We start from the raw sequence: 24,081 nt of genomic DNA, 5'->3' as shown, positions 1-24,081 counted from the left end.
GCATGCGCAGCCAGCAAGCGGAAACTAACAAGGAACGAGCACGGACACTGGGGTTACGTGAACCCGTCAGAATGATTGGCATGTTGGACAACCAGTAGATACGACGATAACCCCGGAATTTGAGGGACGGAGGGGTGCGAAAGCAGGACCAAAACTCTGACAATTGGTTAGTTTTTACAGGCCTGCAGCTCCCACAGAGATCGATGTTTATTTATTTATTAACCTCATTTTTCTGAATCCATAATGTATTGACTCATTTCAAGGGGAAGGACAACTTTACCCAGTATAATAGTGTTTCTGAACAGGATTACCAACTGCTGCTTTAATACCTTTAAAATCAAAGCTAAGGTTCATGAATTTTAGCAGACTCATGTGAGTGCAGTGCTGGGATGAGAAGCTAGGAATGTTGTGGGTCATTGCCTGCAGAGGATGGCTTTAGCTTCTTGTGTTTCAGATTGATGGGCTGCAATGGATAGCTGTGCTTCAGGTTAGAACTTGGTCATGTGTTTGTGCATAATTACAGTTGCACGGTGTATCCCATGCGGTTCTTCAGTGGCCTGTTTTGGCTGTGGGTTTTTAGATTGCCGGAATATTACCCAGGCACACTACTAACTTCCCAGTATCTCAAATCTATAAAACATATGACGCAAATGTTCTGCATATGCAAGTGATCACTACTTGAACCATGCAGCGTCTCAACCCGTGGCCCTACAAAGCAAGAGCTCATCTAAATTGATGTTTTCTCAATCAGTCAGAGCTGATGGGTTATAAGAGGATAAAATTGAAGGGGAGAAACAGAGTGAGCGAAAGAGTCTGAAAGCTCAGATAAGGAGAAGAAATCAGCGAGTTTCCCCCTGCTGTACTCCTCTAGGAAGGTTCATCTGAAGTGCAGTGGGATAACAAGCGGGGAGCTACTGCTGCATGGCTGTTTTGTTCTTCAGCTCCTTTGCTTACATTTGTGTGCTACTTTCCACTCTGTCAAGCCCATTCATCCATTTTTTTTATTGCAGTTTAAATCATTCACACTTGTGTTTTTCATTAATATTAGCTCTTTTTTAGGCTCAATCCAGCTTGTTATTTCTGTTACTAGTCGCCGTCTCCATTTGTTGGATTAAGTTTTTCTCTGTAACACGAGACAGACAACAGGAGATAGAAACTAGAAACGTTCAACTTCTGAAGAAGTTGAAGAAGGCGCCCGCCTGGTGGTGCACGTAACCGTCAAAGGCAAAGTTTCAGAGTTCCTTGGTCGTAGGCTTTTATCACTTGGGGATGTTAAATCAAATCTTATGAGTGTGAAAAGGATTTGTCTTCGTCAAAACCAGCCGACAGGGGAAGGTCTGCATCCAAGCAGCATGGAAAATTGGTGTTATTAAAACATGATTAAATACTTCAGTGTAGCATGAAAAAATGAAATATGTGAATAAAAATGTTAAAGGCATTACAAACTACTAAAGGAAGTACAACCACTGTGAAGCAGAAGTTAGTGAGACCTTTCTAGAGCTACTTCCGGTTAGCAACATGCTAAGCGTTAGCCGCTAACATGGTTGTGTCCAGTATCACCGGGTGATTGTACTCTGTTAGTTTGGTCCAAATCCTGTACTGGGAAGTTCCTCAAAAAGGGTGCCAATACTTAATGTCACCAAAGCTCACCAAAGGCCATGTGTCAGATCGGCCTCCTTTAGCAACTAAGCCTCACCAAATCTGGGCCCAGAACTCAACATTTGACAAAAATGGTGTGTAGTGCCATTTCCCACAGGTGAGTGATGCTGTATTGGCCGGGGGGTAGTTCTTGCTGTTGCAATTTTTTCATCATTCATTCATTTTTATCAGTTGTTCACATTGTTTATTTGTTACTTGTAAAAAAAAAAATATTGGGTACCCCCAGCGGGTTGCGAACCTGCGACCTTTGGTGCACCAGCCCAACACCTAAACCACTGTACCAAAAAAAAGTGCCATGCAGAGGTCTGCAGTTTTGCGAGGTCAACTGTGTCTAGGAAGTGGTTTTGAGAAGTGGTTTTTGGTTAATTTTGTCACCACGGTAACTTTAAATGGCGTCAAGTACAAAAAGCCCGCTTCACGGCATCGAGACGAACGTTTTGATGTATAGTATGTGGGGGTAGACCCTACGGTTCGGCCTGTATTAACGGTGATGGACCCTTATTAGGTGCATAACATAAGGCCTCCGCCATGCATTTTCAATGCATAGGCGGGCGCCTAATAACAGAAAAGGAGACGGATGGGACCGCAACAAGGGTGTTCTGTGTCTCTAACTGCAGCTGGTGGCAGGATGTAATGCTGCAGGGTTCAGTTAAAAGGCATTGATCTTAATTAGTGAGAAAAACCCTGCAAAAGGTGAAACTTTCTCTCTCAGCCCCTGTGGGGAATTATCTGCTTTTCTTCATATTTATTTCTCCTTTACCTTTTGTCTCTCTGGGAGTTTTGCTTGTAGAGAGAAATGGACACTCTGTCATCTCCCTCCCCCTTCCACCACTTGGTGTAGAAGTGTGAAAAAAATAAAAATAAAGGCAAGTGTGAGGACATAGCTGCAATGTCTGAGCAAGCTTGTTTCCAAGGATCTGAAGTTTTGTTAAGAAAATGTTTTCACATTATCATAGATACATAGATGGATAAATAAAAATCTATTATTAGATACACATGTACCCTTTTTTTATGTCTGCACATTGAGAAAATATAAAACCAGTCACTTTGCAGTGCAATCTGATATTGTCTGGGTTTGATGAGCCTGTGTGAAAGCCTCAGTCTCACAGGAGTGGCACCTGGTATGGTCTTCTGCTGCTGTAGCTCATCGGTCCTCAATTTTCAAAGATGGTATCCCACATACCTTCATTGTAACAAGTGGGTATCTGAGCTTCTGTTGATTTTCCATGATCACAGGCCCGTCTACCCTCTGACCTCTGTTATCAGCGAGGCATTCACATCCGTATAACAGTCAATCACAGACCCAAGAGATGGTTGCGTGTGAAAATAGTTGTGCCATGTTCGGTCACTTCTGATGCCCAATTTTAGCAAGTTGCCTTCACTCGTCTAAATTCCTGAATTAATTAAATTGGTATTGTTAAGAAGCAGTAGTCCAGTTGTACCCAATAAGGTGGCTGGTTTGTCAGACATGTGACCTGATTATATTACAATGATACCCAAAGTAGACGCTGTCTGCACTGATAAATATTTACTCACATCAGTATGCTGAATGCTTGGACTACCTATCACTGCTGGGCAGTCCTTTTTAGTTTCTGATTAATTTAGCTAACAATTGTTTGAGCACTTGGGGATGTACAGAGACAGGCAGAAGAGCAACTTTATTCCCCCTTCTTGGTTTGGATGTATAATTACATGTAAAAATCTTGAAAGTACTTTAGTCACTGATATATAATTCCTGTTTTATGGATCTGGTCTCTAAAATGACTTTAATTGTATATATCCTAAACAAATTTTATTTATTTATTTTAGGGACCTGTAATACATTAGAAACTATACCGATTCTTACTTTGAATTAGAGTTAACTTCAGATATGTGGGACCTCTCAGTATAGGACATATGTAGGATTTTGGAGCACTTGTCAAGTAAGATTTACTTATGGAGCCCTCATTTCATACAAAGGAAGGACTTAAAAATAAAAATAACCAATACTACACTTTAAAACAACAAAGTAAAAGCAAGCACAGAGATTATGACAGCAAGATCCATAAAATCAGAAAGATAACAAAGTGAAAATAGTTAAATAACAGAGAAGATTTCCAAAACCAAATGCAAAGGGCTAACTAAAAGCTTTTGAAAAATAAGTATGTTTTAAGTTTTTTTTTAAAGTCAGACACCGTAGAAACTGGTCTGATGTAGAAAAGACTTACGGAAGACAGGATCAGAATGACTAAAAGAACCGAGAGCTGATGGAGAGTTGATTCTGGGTATAGCAAAACTATATCTACTGAAAGGCCTGTCAGAGATATAATCTAAGAAACTTTGGAAGGGACCAGGCCATATAAGACTAGATGACAATCAGCAGCATATTGATATAAACCCTCTGTTCAACAGGAAGCCAATTTTAAGTGTTACTGATAATAAACAGCACTTATTTGAAAAAAAATTTTCAGAACAAGAGCTAAATACTCAAACATAGAGTAGGAACCAAATAAGATACGTTTTTGTGATAAACCAATAAAAAAAATATGGCAGCAGACCTTTCCCATCTGGCCATGGGCCATGCAGAAATGACAGCGTTCGGTGGAGATGCTTCAATTAATTCAATGTCACCAGTATTGTCAAGCCAAGTGTCAGTAAGGAGGATGCAGTCAAGCTCATGAAATGTTATATAACATACAGTGAAAGCTTTCTTTCTAAGAGATTTAACATTGGGAAGTGAAGAATTGAGAGGACTTGACAAAGACTTGTAACTTAATGATGTAAATGTTGGGCAAATCTAACAGTGAATGGGGCACGCATAATTAGGCCATTTCTTTGGCAGGACAGATATCATTATGTAGTCAAAAACACGGCTCTCATAATGACCCTGATGCTCTTAAAGGTACATTTTGGTTCTGAGGTTTTCGGACTTATAGGTTTTATCTCAGCTTTCTAAATTTACATGTACCCACGGATTCTCTGCTAAAGCCTGTCAGGTTCAAGGCATGTCATTTTACTACTCTCTTCCCTGCGTCCATTGTGTTAAAAAACTTCCCACTACTGGTTCCATGCTTTGCTGACAAACAGCGAGGAGGGGTCTTCAAAAGCACACGTCCTTCTTTCGATATGACGAAGAGGGACAGGGATTTCAAAAGATTGGCCGGCTCCTTTAGAACGACTCGATGCTTGTTAGAGACATGTCAACGCCTGTTGGTCCCTAGAGGCCAAAACCTTGATTTTTTTTCCCATCATGTTTGGGCTTTGCGGCTGTCCACTCCCCTGGTGTCGTGGTTCTCCTAGCTGGGCTCCCATTGTGTGCTGTAACATTATAGCAACAATATGGCTGCCACCGAGTCTCCCCACATCTGTCATGTCCAAGAATGATAATGAGTGGCTTCAGGACACTTTTATTTTGAGCAAATGACAGCACTTGAGGGGAAGTAAGAAGAAGAAGAAGAGGATGAAGGAGAAGGGGAAGCACGTATGTTGGAGTGAAATAAATGAATGTGGCACCAAAGTCCATTATGAGAGGCATCGAAGGGAAGGGATGCTGCAAGGACAAGAAGGACAGAGACGAATGCCCAAAATAAAGGTGCAGACTCCAAATAGGCCGAGGACGTAGGGACACATGAAGGACGTATGACAGAGAACAGTTCATTCCTACCCTACAGGTCACGGCACTCAGATTGGCCATCAAGCTTTAGTATGTGTATGTTCTTGGTCTGTCTTTCACTGTCACTAGTACTCAGTATAGAAAACAATATTTAGCTTCTTTTTTGGACAGTCTGCTGCTAAAGTAGAATTTTATGGAAAAGGTGTTGTTGTTGTTTTTTTATTATGGCTGCATGATATGAGGAAAACATGACATTGGAATATCATTGTTGAGTATTGCAACGAGTCAACCACTATTTCTTAACAGCTGTCATTATTTTCCATCATCAAAAAGTCCCTTTAACTACATCTGATCATTTGGATCTTGGTAACTAAAATCTGTTGTTGGCACGAAGGACAGTAGAAACCCAACCAGGTAAAATATATAAATATTTTATTGGAAACTTTCTTTTCCACTACGCCTCAGATCAATTCCTCCAGTGTCTAGCTTAAAAATCAAACGCAAAACAATACCTATTTTCTCAAGCTTTTAGTTAGGATTATAAATATGGTTTCAGGAATTTTTAATGCACCTTGTTATTTAACTATTTTTAAATATTTTTTCCCCCTGTTTTTAGGAGTTCTGACTTGCTTTAATCAGCTTGAATTGTTGTTTTTAATATATCTCAGTTTTTATTTCTGTTTTTTTTTTCATGTCCTTCCTAGCACATTGAGTTTATGATTGTGGAATGAAATGTGCTTTATAAATAAGTTTGACTTGACTTAACAGACATTGAATAAAGGAGCTCTATGATGGCCTTAATGTACTGGTAATCCACTGCAGTGGTGAATGACTGCTTGTGAAAACAAATGTTTCTCTAAAAACCTATAAATTCTGACAGCATTCAGTTAAACATTGACATTTCTGTCTGGTGAATGGCGGTGACTGGAAGCAGACAAAAGTCAGACGTTCTCTACAGCAATGTAGCTGTCAAGATGTTATTCTGTGGTCACAGTTTGTGACACCATACAAACCTTGTAATTCAACTTCCATTTAGGTTTATAAGATGTCATATGGACCTGTAAAGTCCATATTACAAGCTAATTTTATACATGGGGCAGATGGGAAGGGAGATAAAATTCTGATATACAGCATGTTGGTTATTTACCTCAGACAATGAAAACAAATTGCTGCTGCAGTTAGCTATCTTGGGTAAATATGCAGGTTTGTTGGAAAAGATTATTCATTAAGTTTATTACAGTAAATTGATCTGTGGACTCCAACAGATGTCTGAAAAAAGAACCTAAAAATATAGACCATAGTGAAAGAACACGTTTTTCTTATTCTGCTGCTGAATCCTCTAGAAACTGCTGTAGTTGTGGTACAAGCTGTGTTGTGTCCTTATCCCTCAGCTTGTTGCTATTCTTTGTCGCAAAGATTATAGTAGTTTCATCATGCTGGGGTAAAAAGGTTTTGAATACAAAAGACTGTGAGGAGAAGTCCACCCTCTTTACTGTTACACGTTTCATCGACTTTTCTTGCATTCCAGGATATTTGTGGAAAGCAAAAGTGCTCACTAAACACTTACTGCCTGTCCAATAAGCACCTACACATCTATTAAACATGTTCTGTTTGAAAAGCTTTTTTGTCAAGAAAACAATTCAGCTACTGCTTCAAACATTGTGGTGGTCACACAACGCTGTCTTCACTCATATGTGGTCATCAGCATTCTGTTTTAGCGAGGCCTGGCATCACAAATCTTTTTTTTTGTTTGTTTTACAAAAGGGCATTTTAAAATTTTGATTTCTTTATTTCACGCTTTCAGTCACTCTGCCATGATGATGAAAATTAAGGTTAAAGTATTTGGAATTGGGTGTTGAAATCACAGAAAACAAAAAAAGAATAACAAATTGTGAACTGTGTCTCTGTGTAGCTCACGTTCCAGACAATATGACTGCGTTATGGAAAAAAACAGAAATATTTGCCCTTTATTTAATATCTATTGCAGTGCGATTCTTCTATGGACATGTTTTGAACACACATATTTTCTTTCATCAACTAAAAATGTGACATTTATGACATATTTCAAATTCCCGTCTTGTAATGATTTCCCTTAAAGATGGTCAAACCTAAAATCCCTCGGAGTGATTACTGTAATTGAATAATTGCTCTAAGGCTGCACCACCTCCTGATTTTGTTGATTCCTTTTATGGACACATGTTTTCATTGTTATAATTTAAAAACTGCAGAAAAGATTTGAGGTAAAGTGTCAAACTTGTTTCACCTGGCTTCCACCCATCATGTCATCGTCAATGTCATGCTTTAAGGGAAGAACTGGGGGAAGACCTTATTTCATAAGTTTGTTCATTATTCCCGGTCTTTTAGCTGTTTTGTGAGGCCGTTTCATGGCCCTCGGCCTGTGATGCGTAAGAATGTTCTTTCCGTGCTCTTTTTTTTTTTTTTTGTCCATCTCTGCAGCGGCAGCATCTGTAATTATTCCGAATAATTCCAAAAACTCTGACATGACTGACATTTTGAGGGCATTGGGATGCGCCGTGGACCGCGTCTGTTAGCTGTATTTATAATTCTTGGTTTTACAATACGACTTTTTCAAAGTCTTGTTTAGTTTTTATTCAGACCTAATTAATGTACCATATCTGCGGAGTCAGTCGACCGACGGTGGCCGCCTGGATGACTCCTGGTTGTTTCCTGCTGATGAGCGGATTAACAGAGGAACTCGCTGGCTGGAGGTCTGTCCTGCTGTCTCCCCGGCTGATTGGTTGGCGACATGCCTGCTGAAATATCTGGCTGCCTCGCTGGTTTCTGAAGCAGAGACTGCCTGAACCAGCTGACTGACAGCGACCCGAGGGATTGGCTGACTGACCGACCCTGTCAGCTTTGTGAGATTCAAAGCTAACTCTCGTCAGACTGTTGAAGCAAAATAGAAAAAGTAGTAAATAAAAAGCTATCTTTTAATATCTCTTTATCAAAACCAGCTGTCTAATAAAAAGAAAGCTTGTAGAATAAATATACTGAAAGCTGTTTAGGGTGGCTGAACTTTTAAATCCAGGTTGAGAATGAACATAAATACACTTTTAGCTGCAGCATTTTTAGATCAGCTTAACATATTAGCAACTTATCATAATAAACAGGGAGCGGTTTGATAGAACAAGAAAACATCAGCAGCAAAGCTATCTAAATACGGGTAGAACAATAAGAGCTTTCCGATGACTTGGCATGAGTTTTACTGGATGGTCTTTAGAGATGGTAAAACTCTTATTTTTAAATGCTGGAGTTTGGCGGGATGGCCCTTAAACTCGTGGACATTATTCTGAAATGACATCTTCTGCCAGTGTCTATAGATTCGAAACTCAACGAGATTTGTGCATCAGCTTTCTTTCTACAGAAATCCTGTGAAGGAGAAAAAAAAGTCTTAAATAAACTGACAAACGGATAATAGAAAATGGTTGTGAACAAAGCAACTTTATTTTACTTTAAATCATGTTTCATGCAGTGGATATTCTCTCAGGCAGAAACGGCTCCACTATAGCTCAATGTTCAGCAGCCAGATGCCATTTCTAAGTTTTGTCTCCACAGTAAGTTGTTGTGAACAACCTTATGCAATAGTTTTAAGTCACATTGCATGATACAGGGTCTTTGTTTCAGCAGAAACCTCCTCAAAGCATGTGTTGATGTTACTTAATTTAACACAGAGCTCTGCTTGTGATCAGCGTGTTTAAGCTGCAAATCACACAGTCTCTTGTTGCTTTGCTGTTTCGGGTTTCTTCCGAAATCGCTGTATGGTGCAAACAACGCGGAGAAGACAAAAACAGGCATCGCTCAAACACACTGGCTGGTACAAGATTCTGCAGTATGAAAACTCAGTGAAAACTATTGCAAAACGAAAATAAAATCTTTACCCTGCTATCCACGCAAGGTGGTTGGGTGGCTCCAGAGCTCATTGGCTGAGAGGCAGGATCCACAGGTTGGCAGACCATCAAAGGACAACACAGTGGCACACAATATTAGTGTTAACTCCAATAGTTCCACACTATGACATATAACATGATCTAATTACATTAAACCCAAGATGTCTCACCCTTTCTGCTGAAATATTATAACATGATTTTTACAGTTCCCATATCTATAAGATGTAGGTAATTTAATTTAGATGCACAGATTTAAGCCAACATATAGAGAAAGAACCCTCTAGTTTAGTCATAATTTTAAGGTTCCTACTGCTCAGAAAATTATAGATGGTGATATTAGCGGGTGGATTTGTCTTGCTATCTGCTTGAGTAGACTCTGCTCAACAGATTTGCCATTAGTAGCTTGCTGACTGTAGTTTTAAACGAGTATTACTCTAACAGGAGTGATTAATTTTAAGACAGACAAAACATATTTCTTTCTCTTGTATCTCATTAATCAGAGTTTCAGCCCTTGGAGCTGTTTGTAGAACAGTTTTTAGCTTTGAAACAAAAACTTTTAAAAATCAGGACGCTTTGATACCCTCAATCGATATATACATTTGTATGAAGTAAATTAGTTTATTGTGCCGCGTGTTTTCTCTTTTGCCATTCTGCTCTTTGTATAGTAACAAACATCTAACAACGTAATATCAGCACTTTTGATAGATTCCCCTTGAAAGGATTTTAAGCTCTACAGTTACACAGTTAGATGGGAAAGTTTAGTGGTGTTAAAACAGTTTCAAACCTTGGCATACATTGATACCGTAACATGGCCCAACCTAATGTTCAGCTAAACAAATACTTTAAAAGATTATTTCAGTTGGATGTTAATCAGGTCGTGTCTTTGAACAGCTGGAAGCTTCTTCTAGAAAGATGTAAGGAACAGAAATTTAAAAGAGATTCCGTTTAGTAAATTGAGGGTACCGTGTGTGTTTGAAGGGAAGGGTTATTTCCTATTATAAAGAGCCGGCAAGTACAACAGCAAAGGAAGCATGAGGCGTAGAGAAGTAACATCAGTCCTGTTAAATGCCAAAAGGTCCCAAGGTATGGTGTGAAAATCCAATGCTGAAGCAGTTTGCTCAGCAGGCAGTGCAAGCTGTTGTTTTGGTTGCTTCTGATAATCAAACAGCGGTTATAAAGGGGGAAAAATGTCACGTCACATCTGCCAGTTCAGTTGATTAAGCTTGGATGTAGGGAAGCGCTCAGAACTGTGTCTCCAGGCTTCAGTGACGTGGGAGTGATGGAGAAATAATCACTTGATCTTGTTACGTTATATGTGATACCCAGAGCCTGTGACAGGGGGAATGGGTGGTTTGTTTGGGTCCGTTAGGAGTTTCAGCTGGATCTGCATGTTCTTGTTTGAATGACGCTACACAGTTTGGTTCCTTGCTTGGACGCATTTTCCATAAACACACGCACACAAAAAAACAGCTGGATTTTTTTTCTTTTAAGCTTTCATACAGAAGAGAACATTTCTCTCTGTAAATGGTGGCTTTTGGCTTATCACAGTGGAACAAGCCAGAATTTCAGAAAAACATGCTCGCTCCTTGTAGTTAGTAATAAAGCACTTTTTGTCTTTAGTAAAGAACTGCTATTTAGGGGAACTTATAGCTTTGACCAATGCTCTTTGTTGCAACGTAGCAAAAGGTCCAGTCATGCTATTCAAAAGTACAGCAGGAGGGCACACAACATTCAAATGAACGCATGACGGAAGATTTATAAAAAAAAAAAAAAAAAGTTTCATCCAAGGTTGACTTTTACACAAAGAAGCAGATGCTTTTTTTTCTTTTTTTGTGTCTGTTAATTTACAAAAATTATAGACATTAGTAATATGAGCTGTGATACAATCAATAACTGTTACCCTTCTCAGTGACATAGCTCTTTTATTCTTTCATAGGATGAAGAGGAGGAAATTAAGCTGGAAATCAACATGCTGAAGAAGTATTCCCACCATCGAAACATAGCTACATACTATGGAGCCTTCATCAAGAAAAGTCCACCAGGCCACGATGACCAACTCTGGGTGAGTTGACCTAATTACTAATAGCCTTTTCACTTTGTTGCAGTAAGCCTTATGTTTCAATAGCCTTACAGAAAATGCAGCATTAAGCTATTTAACCTATTTGCTACACAAATGTTATAGCAATGATCCAATAATTAATTTATTATATTCTCATGAAATGCTATGCAGATAGTCTGCGAAAATGAGCAAAAAGGGTATAAAAAAAACCCCCAATACTGTCAGTAAAAAGGAAATCATTAGTACATTGTGAATCTGGAAATTCTGATTTAACCACTTCTTTGCGGTTATTCTGTTTGACATGCAGGTCGAATTATTTGTCATTGAAAAATCCATGACAAATGTTTTGATAATGGAATAGTGTTGTTTGAACAGATTGGAGTGTTTAACAAAGAAATCCACCCCTAACCAAACAAAATTTTATAAGAAAGTAAAAAAACAACATAAAAAATAGATTTGGTCAATGAGAATGTTTTTTTTATTAGAGTTGTAACCACAGGTTATTAAGTGAATATATATAAATGATATTTATTTGCCAGGGTTAGAGCAATGAACATTCATTAATTCGCAGCTGCCAGGGTGACATTTTGCACATTTTTACAAGTATCTCCATAATTAATGGATCGTATTTAACAACCAGAAAATAAACTGATACACAATGGGTCAAGTACAGTGGTTAAAAATTAAAGAAGGTAGGAATAATAATGGCAGTGTGCAATTACGAAAAGCTTGTATAAACTGTAAAGTAATGAACTGACTCAGAGCCTTTATAGTCAGACACTAGATTGTCAATACTAACTGAGATTTTACAGATTTCAGCAGCTTTTTAAAAGGTCTTTACACCTCCATCACACTTTTGCGTGTGTGCAAACGTGTGTAAACACACCTTTTCATTTCAACGCCATGGTGAAATCACAGTAAAACATAACTTGGTCAACTTTACTGCATGTGCATCACAGGTCTCATGTATGTATCAGGTGTATCACATGTATCTTCCACTGCTATACGATCAACGCAACTGTGACTTATAGATGTCAGAGCAATGACCCAATCGTTACGTGATGTTATTTCATTCTGTGCAGAAAAAGACTCACTCACTTCAGAATGCTCAATGCTTGAATCTCAGGTTGCAAATTACTGTGTCTAATAACAGCTAAAGTACTCCAAACACTAATTAGGCTAAGAATTAACTGACCAACTGGGTGCACTAATATGCAATACATTTTTAAATTTCCAGACAGTTGATCCTGAACTATAAAGACAAACATAAAAATAACACTCTTGCATAAGTTAAGTGGGACACATAAACTCAACACCTATTAGCATTTTTCTGTGATTAATACAACCTGACTTTGATCAATTTTAAATATAACGGATACATTAGCATAAACCATCACACTAGAAATGCCATTTTATATAAGCTAAATATAATTACATTTTTATACACAAAATTACAAATACAGGCTCAATAATAATGTTAATTTACTGAACAGAAAAGATTCACATCAATTCTTCCACAAGCTAGCAAGGACAACCAACACTAGATTGTCGCACACTTTCCAGCAGAACGTAAAAACATAACGTGCAATTCCAGTATTTTGATTGGACGATCTAAGCTTGGGGCCAGAGGATTTGTGCCCCACTGCTGTCCACTAAGAGTGTATTGGGTATGCGCACTGCGATTTCAGATGTTCGTTATTTAAACAAACGTTGGGAGGGGGGGCCGGCCTCAATATCAAGGCACCTAAAGAGGATTTAGCCTACTGAGCTTGTCATTTTTCTGGCAGACTTGGATATGTAGACACACATGTTTATAAATGAATTTCGTTGGTAAGGGAATCTGTCTTTTTTTATATAATATTACTCTATAAAGAACGATCCTGGCCCGCAGATTATTGTGAACACAGACATCTGGTGTGGCCAGGTCCCATTTGCCCCAAATGCAGAAACACCACAGATCAAATCATAAGAAACATACTCGATCCTGGTGCAACAACATCCACATATTCCTCACTTTTCATCCCTATACACATGCACTATTCCAACTGGGAGCCCATTAAAAAGCCGTACACAGACATCAAAGATGTGACAGGGCTTAATGTTTGGCAAAGTCCTCTTTGATTTTTATTTTTTTTTTTAGATTTAGAAACACGAATCCTGTTTTTAAATATGTATGCATACATGGAAAGACAGGAAACATAGTGGCAGCAGCTAAACTCTTAGGTCTGATGTGAGGTTGATATTGCAGATGTTTTTTGACTATAAGAACACACATTGCCCTTCAAGTATGAATACCAATAAGGGAAACCAATTACGTAGAGAGAGTTACTTTGTTTTAGGATCCTTGTGAGAAGTATTTCCTTCACTTCACAGCAGGGCCTGTTTTTACAGCTGCTTTTTTAACCTCTGTATGTCCGAATGAGACATAAAGGCCCGAGTACATGTGAGTTTTATGATGATTGTGTTCCTAGCTGACCATCTCTTAACACAACTCCTCCCCTAAGTGGAGCACTTAGCGTGCTCGTAAAGCAAAGTGTGCATCATCAGATCAACGTGTAGATGCAGAAAGCACCGCAAGCTTTTAAGTAATTTATAATGCCAGGTTCATCTGCAAAAATGTAAGGGCTTGTTTAGATATAGGAGTTACTAAAACAGTACAAAACAAATGAAAGCAGCGGATGAGTCATTGAGAAATCATATTTTACACAAAAAAATAAATCTTCCTATTTTTTTCCATTTATCTGTATGAGCTGATTGGAAACATGAATGCCTGAGACGTTCTAGACAAATAGAATATTTTTGCAGGATTTGCTTCTCTCGCAGCTTGAAATGTGATTTGTGTGAAGGCTGCAGGGGAGCATCTGTCTAAAGCACAGGAGGTGAAAAACAAAGCAGAGAGTATACTGAATAACAATGCATCTGAAAGTATTCCCAGTGTTAAGGGCGCAAAGAGGCACTCTGGTCAACAGAAAAAGAGAATGCAGCAGCAACCCCCACCAGGACAAACTACTCCCGTAAATGACCCGGAAAATTAGCTGCTGGGATTACATAATGTCTGACACACTGACTTTCAGATTTTACAAAGGAGACAATTAAAGGAGCTGCGCTAGAATTTGTAACTGGAGGCTCCAGATAACAAATGTTGTTATTCATCACTCTTTCTGGAATACTTTAGAACTGCAGTTTATAGTTGAAAACAGCTCTACAAGTATACAACTTCATGACGGGTTTAAACTCTAAGGTTCTGATGAAATAGAAGGTGCTGAGTCAGAATAACAATAGAATAATCTTTTAAGTGTTATAGCTTTATGGTTTTAGATGGTAAATTAGTTCTTCCCACTTTCATGCATGTTCTTCTGTTAGTAGAAATGCACCAATCAGAATTTAGCAAACCTTTGGCCATCTGATACAGATTTTCTTCAACTGAGATTAAGAGCAGAGACAACATCAGGTGAAAGCAGTTATCAGGTGAAAGCAATTATTACAGAATTTCAATAATACTTCAAAACAAAGACAAAAATTATTATGGAGTTCACATTTTTGCCTCCTTTGGATCTTATACTGGTGATTTGCACTGTTAGCATGGCTAGCATGTCTAAAACAGTGGTCTCCTTGTGTATTCCTTGATGAATATAGAAATCTGTTGAACTCTTAGATCTAATATAGGCTGGAAACTTTTTAAAATCCATCAGTTTTAATGAGACACAAAGTTTGAAAGTTTAAAAGGATAAAAGAAAGCAACTTTGCTGTACGTCATTATGTCTTCCTGTTACCTCCTGAAAGTCTTGCTCTTTCTCACATTTCTTGATTCACTACTAGTTAAAAGTTTGGACTCAACTCTGTCACTCAATGGCTTTTCCTAATTGTCATGAGTCTACATTACATCAGTAGACATCAAAACTATGACTGAAAAGTATATAGGATTATGTATCAAACACACAATTGTGAAATAACTCAAAACATCTTGCATATTTTTAGCTTTTTCTTAAGGAGCGCTGTTGTCTGCTCTGTTTTTTTTTAATTTATAATAAAGAAGATGGGTTTATTGAATTTCCAACTAATTTTGTTCAACTTTGATCAATAGCCAATACCTTGATGCACCACAGCTATGGAAAACAACCATCACAATTAGTCTGCTGGCTCTTTAAAACCCTTCGGTTACTAATAAAACACTAAATTATAGTCTGATAACAGAAGAATATTAAATGGCACCAAAGGTCAAACATAAGTAAAGGACTTTAGTTAAAGGAGCCACTACCTCAACAATGTCTTTATCAAGTGCTTGCTCCTTTTACTACAGCTACTTAGTTTTCTCTTCTCATCATGGATTTTTTTTTAAATCCCCACTGCCTCCTGTATCAGTCACTGCACAATGTAAATGGGTTGGAAATGATGTTTCCATTAGCCTTTCACTTCTCTGACAACCAGTTGTTAAAAGATCCTCAGAAAGTGTTTGTATTTATGCTGTTACTATTGGTTTATAGGAGTTAAAGGCAAAGGATAAGCTGATGTCTCAGTTTATGACATGCGTCTATAAATTATATTTAAAAAAAAGTAGTCTGTTTGGGAGATAATCTTACTTCTGAACGTATCTTCTTCCCTTCAGCTTGTCATGGAGTTCTGTGGTGCCGGCTCAATCACGGATCTGGTGAAAAACACCAAGGGCAACACACTGAAGGAGGACTGGATCGCCTACATCTCCAGAGAGATCCTCAGGGTGCGTTACCAACACTCTTTTCTGCATTGTTCTTAAGCTCTGGCTATGAGATTTCACATAGCCACATACACATAATGTAACAACATAAATAATCCTTTTGGTTTTAAACTACATTTACAATAGTCACAGATTTTGTAATGTTTTTTTTTTAAAGATATGCTTATGTTTTGTCATTTAAATTCTGTGTCTGTGCAGGGATTAGCTCACTTACACGCTCACCACGTGATCCACCGTGACATCAAGGGACAAAACGTGCTGCTGACTGAAAACGCTGAAGTCAAGCTGGGTAAGAGCCTTTACCTTCAAGCTGAGAAGGATAACGTGCACCGCATCTTACCAGGTCCTGTGACTAAACCAAATGCTTTCTGTTTCATGAACGTTAGACTTTTTTTTTCCCCACACGTAGTGCAGCCATCTAAGGCAAAATATTGAATCTAATAAAATTCCTACTTCGCTATTTTGAAATCGGTGGGAATCTTCCATCATTCCATCTTATCTTATTTGTTTAATTGTTTACAATTAGATTAAGGGTTTATGATCAGGGCCCTCTATGTGAACTCAACTGATTGCTGTCCTGTGACACCAAGTGTAAGCCACGTGTTTCCACTGCAGCCACAATGAAACACTTTGGGATTTAGTTTAAAAGGGCAGGATGGAGATTTGTAGAAGAGCAGCATCTTGACTTCTACACCCAGGGCTCAACACTGAAGTTTAGCAGCAGTTACAACTAGGGGAAACCATAATACATAATTATTTAACTAAGAACTGACATTTCAGTGACTGTAAAGCATTTCGGCCTTCTTTTAAAATAGTTTGAACTTTCATAACAGGGTTCCTCAGGTTCTCTGGCAGCGTTTGACATTTTTTTAACCCTAGATTAGACAGCTTCAAAACTCTTCGGTCAATACTTGTTTTACAGAAATAGGCAAGAAACAGTTATTGCTACACTAGTGTATTGTATATTCAACTTTAGAACAACTATGTTGTTTAGTTCACCCACATTAAGGCTGAAATCATTCATTCATATTTATAATTTAGCAACTAAACACTGAAAACTATTAATGAAATGTAAATATTCTTGTTTATTCAAATTTTTTAAATGAAATGAAGCAATAGAAAAACATGGAGCATGACTTCATGTAGTAATTACCATACTGATTATGTCATCATCTAACATTTTCAGCATGGTCTTTGTCTGCTTTTTTTCCATCTGTTTATTTCTCCTCTGTTCCCTTTGCTTTCAGAAAATGTATTTTAATCCAGTTGGAGCTCCCTCATAAATCTGTTTTCATACACATATTTTCCCATTTTAGCTGTCAGAAAGGTAAATTAGCCTGAAATATTGACAGAAAATATTCCCATTAAGAATACCTCTTTAATTTTCGAAGCACTCTGAGGACGGTGTTCGCAGTTTACCGCTATAGATGCCTCCCAACTAGAGCTCCATTTATTTACACAAGAGGAATGGTATTTTTCAAAAGATGGCCTTGAACTGAGAGTAGCTCTCAGTTCAAGGCCATCTAAGCATTTCTGATTCTGATCTTTTCAAAAATACCATTGTTAGATCAAAGTTCTTAAAAAAAAAAAAAAACACCACTTAAGAACACACTTATATAAATATATTTGTGGATAACACACACAGTGTTGAGTACAAAGCATTAGACCTGCCCGTGATGGATTTCAACTGTTTTTCCTTTATCCACAGTGGATTTTGGTGTGAGTGCTCAGCTGGACAGGACAGTGGGCCGAAGGAACACCTTCATTGGGACGCCCTACTGGATGGCTCCGGAGGTTATCGCTTGTGATGAAAACCCTGATGCTACCTATGATTACAGGGTAAGGAGACTGCAGATCGAACAGAAGATCTAAAAGTTTGCATTAAATTTCATTATCCTTTTTGACCACATCTTTAATTATTCTCCAGATAAAAAAAAAAGTTATTTAGGGAGGCTTAAAAATGTAAAATGCCTGTAATTCGGGATATGAAATGACATGTAAACATGCCTAGACTTGTGTCTGAGCTCGACCTGTTTCACCAACCCTGTTTCCTGTCCTCCAGAGTGACCTGTGGTCCTGTGGAATCACAGCCATAGAGATGGCCGAGGGAGCTCCCCGTGAGTACACATTGGCTATTTTAGTTCTCTTTATATATATATATATATATATATATATATATATATATATATATATATATATATATATATAGTAAAAACATAATGCATTTGTTAAGCAAGCCATAATGTTTCTAGTCCGCTTCTGATGGTCTGCAGGTTATATTTCGAAAATGTTTAAATGATCAGATTTATGGTATCTTTGGTTTCTTCTGCTTTTTGTTGCAGCTTTGTGTGACATGCATCCAATGAGAGCCCTCTTCCTCATTCCCAGAAACCCTCCTCCTCGACTGAAGTCCAAAAAATGGTGCGCTAACTTGTTTAATCTTTCTCCTAAATAAACAATCAGACTCCTCGGTGACTGTGTGAACACAGCTCGGTTCCAAACATGACCTTTGACCCCAACAACAGGTCCAAGAAGTTCTTCAGCTTCATCGAAGGCTGCCTGGTGAAGAACTACACTCAGCGCCCCCCCACCGAGCAACTCCTGAAGCACCCCTTCATCCGGGACCAGCCCAACGAGAGGCAGGTCCGCATCCAGCTCAAGGACCACATTGACAGAACCAAGAAGAAGAGGGGCGAGAAAGGTTAGTTTGTGAAAGCAGCAATATGGGCTTAGTGCAGGACGACTGACAGAGACGGATACATTTTTTATAGTTTGCAGATTTGAGATCAAATTTTTAACATTTGTTAATTTGGTTTTCCTTGATTCACAGATGAGACGGAGTATGAATACAGTGGCAGTGAAGAAGAGGAGGAAGAAGCTTCTGAACAAGAAGGAGAGCCCAGGTTAGCAGACATTTAATTTAGTAGGGTTTGAAAAGTGAAAAAAAAAAGTAGATTCATGCTTTTCTATGTTTAAATTAACTACCACCTTGAGATAAAAAAAAGTATGAAAATGCTGTGTGAGTGCTGTGAGCTATTTGATAAATGGATGTGAAAAAGATCAAAGTAAGGGAAAATCATTTTTGAAAAATACAAAATAAAAAAAAATATTAGAATCAGAGCCAAATATTCAAATGGAAAAGAACATTGTCTTCTCCACCATGTTTGATGTGAGAAGTATCTACGTTATGTGGTCACATTTAATCAAACAACTGCATCCAGCAAATAACAAAATTATGTTTATTTATTCAACTTTATTAAGCTCCAGAGCGGGTTAGAGGGCCCTGACGGTTCCCGCCTATAAATACAGAGGAAGCGAGTAGTTAACGTTCAAAGAGTTCAATGTGTTTTAATGATTTAAGTTTCTCCTGTTCTTTAATAGGTCAAAATGACTTTTAAAACATTTATACACAGCAGAACTCCTCTCCAGAAAAAGTAGATATATTTTTCTTTATTTTAGTGGTTGATATAGCACCAATATGTTAAATGGCAAAAGTGTATGGATCAATCTATAGGTGTAGCCTCAATGATTTACAGCATTCTGAAATGTTTGGGTAAACTAAACTGTGACAAACGTTTAAAGCTTAACATCATACATCTTCTCCTAAAGTCATAAGGGAACACAGACTGTGGGTTTCATTAAAGTGACATCTTTTTTCCACACGTTTTACTTATTTCTTATATTCTCGCTCATTATTCCTGTGGTTATATAGCTCCATAGTCAACGTGCCGGGCGAGTCGACTTTGCGGCGCGACTTCATCCGGCTGCAGCAGGAGAACAAGGAGCGCTCTGAGGCCCTGCGCCGCCAGCAGCTCCTCCAGGAGCAGCAGCTCCGCGAGCAGGAGGAGTACAAGCGCCAGCTGCTGGCTGAGAGGCAGAAACGAATCGAGCAGCAGAAGGAGCAGCGCAGGCGGCTGGAGGAGGTGAGCAAACAAATAGAGAGGAGGTGTGCTCCATGTAGTGTGTTTATATATTCTGCTTTAAACAAACCGATACCTTCCCTGATCAAATGCGCTCTTCCTCCCAACTTAGCCAACATTGTTCAAAACACCTTGATTTTCCTTCTGAAATCTTACAATTTTCCACGGCACGGGAAAGGATTTTACTCAAAAGCAACAAAACAAGTTTCAAATGAAACCAACGAGGGGTTTTAGGTCAGTCTTTAAAACTTGCTGGACTGAGGATGGATTCTGCCGCCTCAGCGTTCTCACGATTAACTAAGAGGTCACAGTGGAACCTCTGCAGGTGCTTTCTTGTTCTTTGTTTTGCTAATTTTCAAAACTCTTTTTCCAAAGCATACAAGCTACTAAAATATGTCACAATTAACTTGGATTTTCACAAGGAACAACAATGTGACAGAGCGTTTTGATTAAAGCTGCATGAAAAGTTTAAAATAAATATAAATCACCACTAGAGAGCACACTTACTAGTTTGCTCAACTGAGATGTTCCCCAACCACTTATTTAAACAAATAATTTGTCTAATTTGTGTTTTGTGCATTTATTTATTTGTACATTAAGATAAAAAAATTATAGCAAATTAGGTTTGACATTTGCGCAAAGAGCGACATTTATTACACACAGTATGTATTTACTGAAATATCAGAGTCCTTTCTGTAGAGATGTCTGGAGTTTGAACGCGACAGAATATTTCACCCCTGTTTACAGCTCTGCCCTACTTTGTGTTAGTGTGCTAAGTCAAATCCCAATAAAATACATTCAGGTTTGTGGTTGCAATATGACAAAATGTAGATGTTCTAGGTGTGTGAATACTTTTGCAAGACATTGTATACACTGTTAGCTTGTGAATATACATTTTGTGTGAGGCAGAAAACAAATGTAACTTGTAGCTGATTAGTTACCTAATGGCTATGAGGGAAAACTTAAAGACTGCATTCAAGCTAATTGCTATATAATATGTAATAATAGAAAGAATATATAAGCAGAGTGGAATATCTGCATTTTGGTGACACACTTTTACAACTACTTTCTTGTTTCCTCAACATTCTTGCCGTATGACTAGGCGTTACATTTTTTGGATGAAATAGATTTTGAAAAAAAAAGTGTCCTCAGAGAAGAAATAAATGATTGTAATCACATTTCATCTGTTTGAACACGGGCCCTTTTTTGGCCAGTCGACATCAGCCTGTCTGGTTTTCCCCCCTTTTGAGCAGAGAAAAATTAACGGTGACTGCAGAGTGGAAGACAATAGATCGATGAAATCTTTTTGGTACAAAAGGGAAAAAAATAAACACAATTTAGCCCTAAAAGAAGACTTAACAAACTTGAATCATGAAAGGAAGTAGCATTTAAAATGAGCGACGATCCTGAAGTGTCGATGACTGTTTCCCAACAGAGGTTTAAGTCTCTGTTAATGATAGAGCTTATAGATGGACCATGAAGTTTGTTTTAAATGCAGGAGTATGAGACAGCGCAACTTCTTGCTTACATTTACCTCATCTTAGTTACTATCCAACATTTGCATTAGTCTCCACTGAGGCGTAGAAACTGCATACAATGAAACTTGCTTAGTCATTTTTAATGGTGTGACTACAAAGTATCCGCTAAGAGCACTTTGAATGTCCTTGTGCAATTGTGTGTTAACAATAAATCAATTAAGTACAAATACTGACATTTACACACTTCACTAACCCTGTTTGTTTTCTGTGGGCCCAAGAAAAGTACTCGATGAGCTTTTAATTGGCCTTTTTATTCCCCTCTAAAAACCTAAGCATTCTTATTTATTTGATATACATTAAATAACTCCTCTCTTTTAACAAAGCTTTCTTTTAAAGGCAGGGTGTGTAAACCATTGTAACATCCTGCAGGAAGAAATTGTCTGCCTAAACACCAACCAGCAGGAGATCCCTGGTGTAACCCTGGTGTAACTCGCCGCTTATGTTCACCTACAGCAACAGCGACGCGAGCGCGAGATGAGGAGGCAGCAGGAGCGCGAGCAGCGCCGACGGGAGCAGGAGGAGAAGAGGCGCATCGAGGAGATGGAGCGCCGTCGCAAAGAGGAGGAGGAGCGCAGGAGGGCTGAGGAGGAGAAGAGGAGGGCCGACCGAGAGCAGGTAATAAAACAAAAGAGGAAAGTTTCAATAAGTTTGTCGTTATTTAGATACAAATGAAGAAATATTAAGCTAAAACTATACGTATTGGCTTATAATTGCCAGTTTTTTTTAAAAAAAGATTTATATGGAAAAGGAGAATTGAGGGAGAATCTCTCTCCAACAGGTCCAAGGTACACTGACTTGTTAACTTTTGCTAGAGCTCCCAAATTTAATAACTTTAGACTTGACTTAATCATTTAATAAAATCTAAGATTTTCAAGACTTCACTTGGACCTGAAACCTTTCACTTGAAAGGACCGTATATCTGACTCCCAACAGAAAGTGAGTTACGAGGGAAAAGCGGCAGGCTCGCAGCGATAAAGCCATGCTAGGTGCACAATCCAACCTCCACTGTTCCCCAATTCCCCCCTTTTTAATCTTTCTGTTGTTTGCCCGCTTTTCCTCTGCATTCTACAATGACGACTGGCGGTTTTAGAGAGGCCCTGTGATCCAGCAAGGAGGTCTGCTTAAAGTTGGAAAAAGAAAATAAAAGCTGCTCACAGCCTGACCCTATCAATGTTTAGGCACCATCATTAAGATTTTGAATTCAGAAGCAATGTGGCTAGATCGACATTAGTATGGGATGCCAGAGGTGCCATAAATATGTGGGTAACTTGTTGGGTGAAGGACTCAGTACAAAATATTCTAAGTTAGAGGGCAACCACCATGTCTTCCTTAAAGTCACAATGGCAGTGTTTTGTTTCCTTAAAAATTATGAAGGTCTCATCACTGCGTGTGTGAGGCAGGTCTCCATGCTACAAGAATCAACGAGAAACAAAGTCAGCGCCTCCAAGCTTGCAGATCACGGACCCGTAATCATGTCTTATAAAGTCAACTTGATCACAAAATGTATGTTTATACAGTTGTATAAATAATTTGTTGTCATGAAAATATTTTTTATTTTGTATAGAAATCTGGTTATTTTCTTTCTTATGGATCATTTTGCACATTATCTTTTCAATTTGCTGGCCGTTTTGACTGACTCAACTTGGGACTTTCATGCCTTTACTCAGGATTTGCAAAACAATGACTTGCTCCCAGCCTTTTATAGCAAACTACCTACTCATTAACAGTGCTTGGTTTCTTAAAGAACTGTAGTTTCCAACAAAGGTTAAATTTTTCTTTTGCAGTCATGAATTATTGATACTTTTTTTGCAAATTTTCTGAAGATGAACATCTTGTGATCTTTTGTAATTAATATGACTAATTTTGGCCATATAGAAATGTTGGTACATGCTGCTGTTGCTCTATTTTTCACTTATACACTGCATCTCACCTAACAATGACTAAAAAAAGTAATTTGCAAGCGATCCTTTTTAATATTTTATAGCTGGTCTTTACTAATTGCGTAAATTAGTAGATTGATAAATCTAAGTTAACGTGGCCTCTCATTTGTAGAGAAATCTCATCCATTTTAGTTTTAAAAATTTGTGAATATGTAATTGAAAAAATACCATCCAACAGTATTTACCATGACATATAGTGAAGAGCTTCTTAACAAATTTTACTCGCATCAATACAGTCAGTATTGATGCAAGTTTTTTTTCTTGTATATGTTTTTCTGGCTTGTAATTGATATGTTTAATTGGCAGGAGTATATCCGGCGCCAGTTGGAGGAGGAGCAGAGGCACCTGGAGATCCTGCAGCAGCAGCTCCTCCACGAACAGGCCATGCTTCTGGTGAGTCTTTGGCATCTCATACTAACAATAACGACAGAAGCAGTTTTTGCCCTTGGCTCAACGGTTTCTTTGTTCTATTGTCATATCTCCATCTGACTTTGCGTCCAACTGTATGTCTCTGAATGTTTGATATCATTACGCTGGTAACTTGGATGGCACTAGTCCTTCATTAGACATGGTTTGTGTTTCCATCTACCTTCCCTTCCAATGGAACGGAGATATTGGAGTTAGTTTTTGGTTTTCAGAGATCCCCGGGGAGCCATTTAATGCTGAGGTCAAAACATTATGAGTTTTCTCAGGGTTTGCAGGGGAAGTTGGGATGTTTATAGGGCCCTCAGTGATGAAGATGTCGTCATCA

The 24,081-nt window shown here is 38.4% G+C and overlaps 1 protein-coding gene across 11 annotated transcripts in view; it reads left to right on the top strand.

The window, feature by feature from the left end:
- Window positions 1–24,081, top strand: part of map4k4 (mitogen-activated protein kinase kinase kinase kinase 4) — a 126,819-nt gene that overhangs the window by 59,099 nt on the left and 43,639 nt on the right. For all 11 annotated transcript variants that reach the window (XM_036138966.1, XM_036138969.1, XM_021319458.2 and 8 more), the window contains exons 4-14: window positions 11,096–11,221; window positions 15,825–15,935; window positions 16,131–16,221; window positions 17,641–17,771; window positions 17,995–18,049; window positions 18,275–18,353; window positions 18,458–18,633; window positions 18,763–18,835; window positions 19,645–19,855; window positions 21,844–22,005; window positions 23,637–23,723. In XM_036138966.1, coding sequence (XP_035994859.1) covers window positions 11,096–11,221; window positions 15,825–15,935; window positions 16,131–16,221; window positions 17,641–17,771; window positions 17,995–18,049; window positions 18,275–18,353; window positions 18,458–18,633; window positions 18,763–18,835; window positions 19,645–19,855; window positions 21,844–22,005; window positions 23,637–23,723 — 1,302 coding nt within the window. The remainder of the gene's footprint in view (window positions 1–11,095; window positions 11,222–15,824; window positions 15,936–16,130; window positions 16,222–17,640; window positions 17,772–17,994; window positions 18,050–18,274; window positions 18,354–18,457; window positions 18,634–18,762; window positions 18,836–19,644; window positions 19,856–21,843; window positions 22,006–23,636; window positions 23,724–24,081) is intronic.

The sequence above is a fragment of the Fundulus heteroclitus genome, chromosome 7 (assembly GCF_011125445.2).
Source record: "Fundulus heteroclitus isolate FHET01 chromosome 7, MU-UCD_Fhet_4.1, whole genome shotgun sequence".
Lineage (NCBI taxonomy): Eukaryota > Metazoa > Chordata > Actinopteri > Cyprinodontiformes > Fundulidae > Fundulus > Fundulus heteroclitus.
This window is presented reverse-complemented; position numbering and strand designations above follow the sequence as displayed.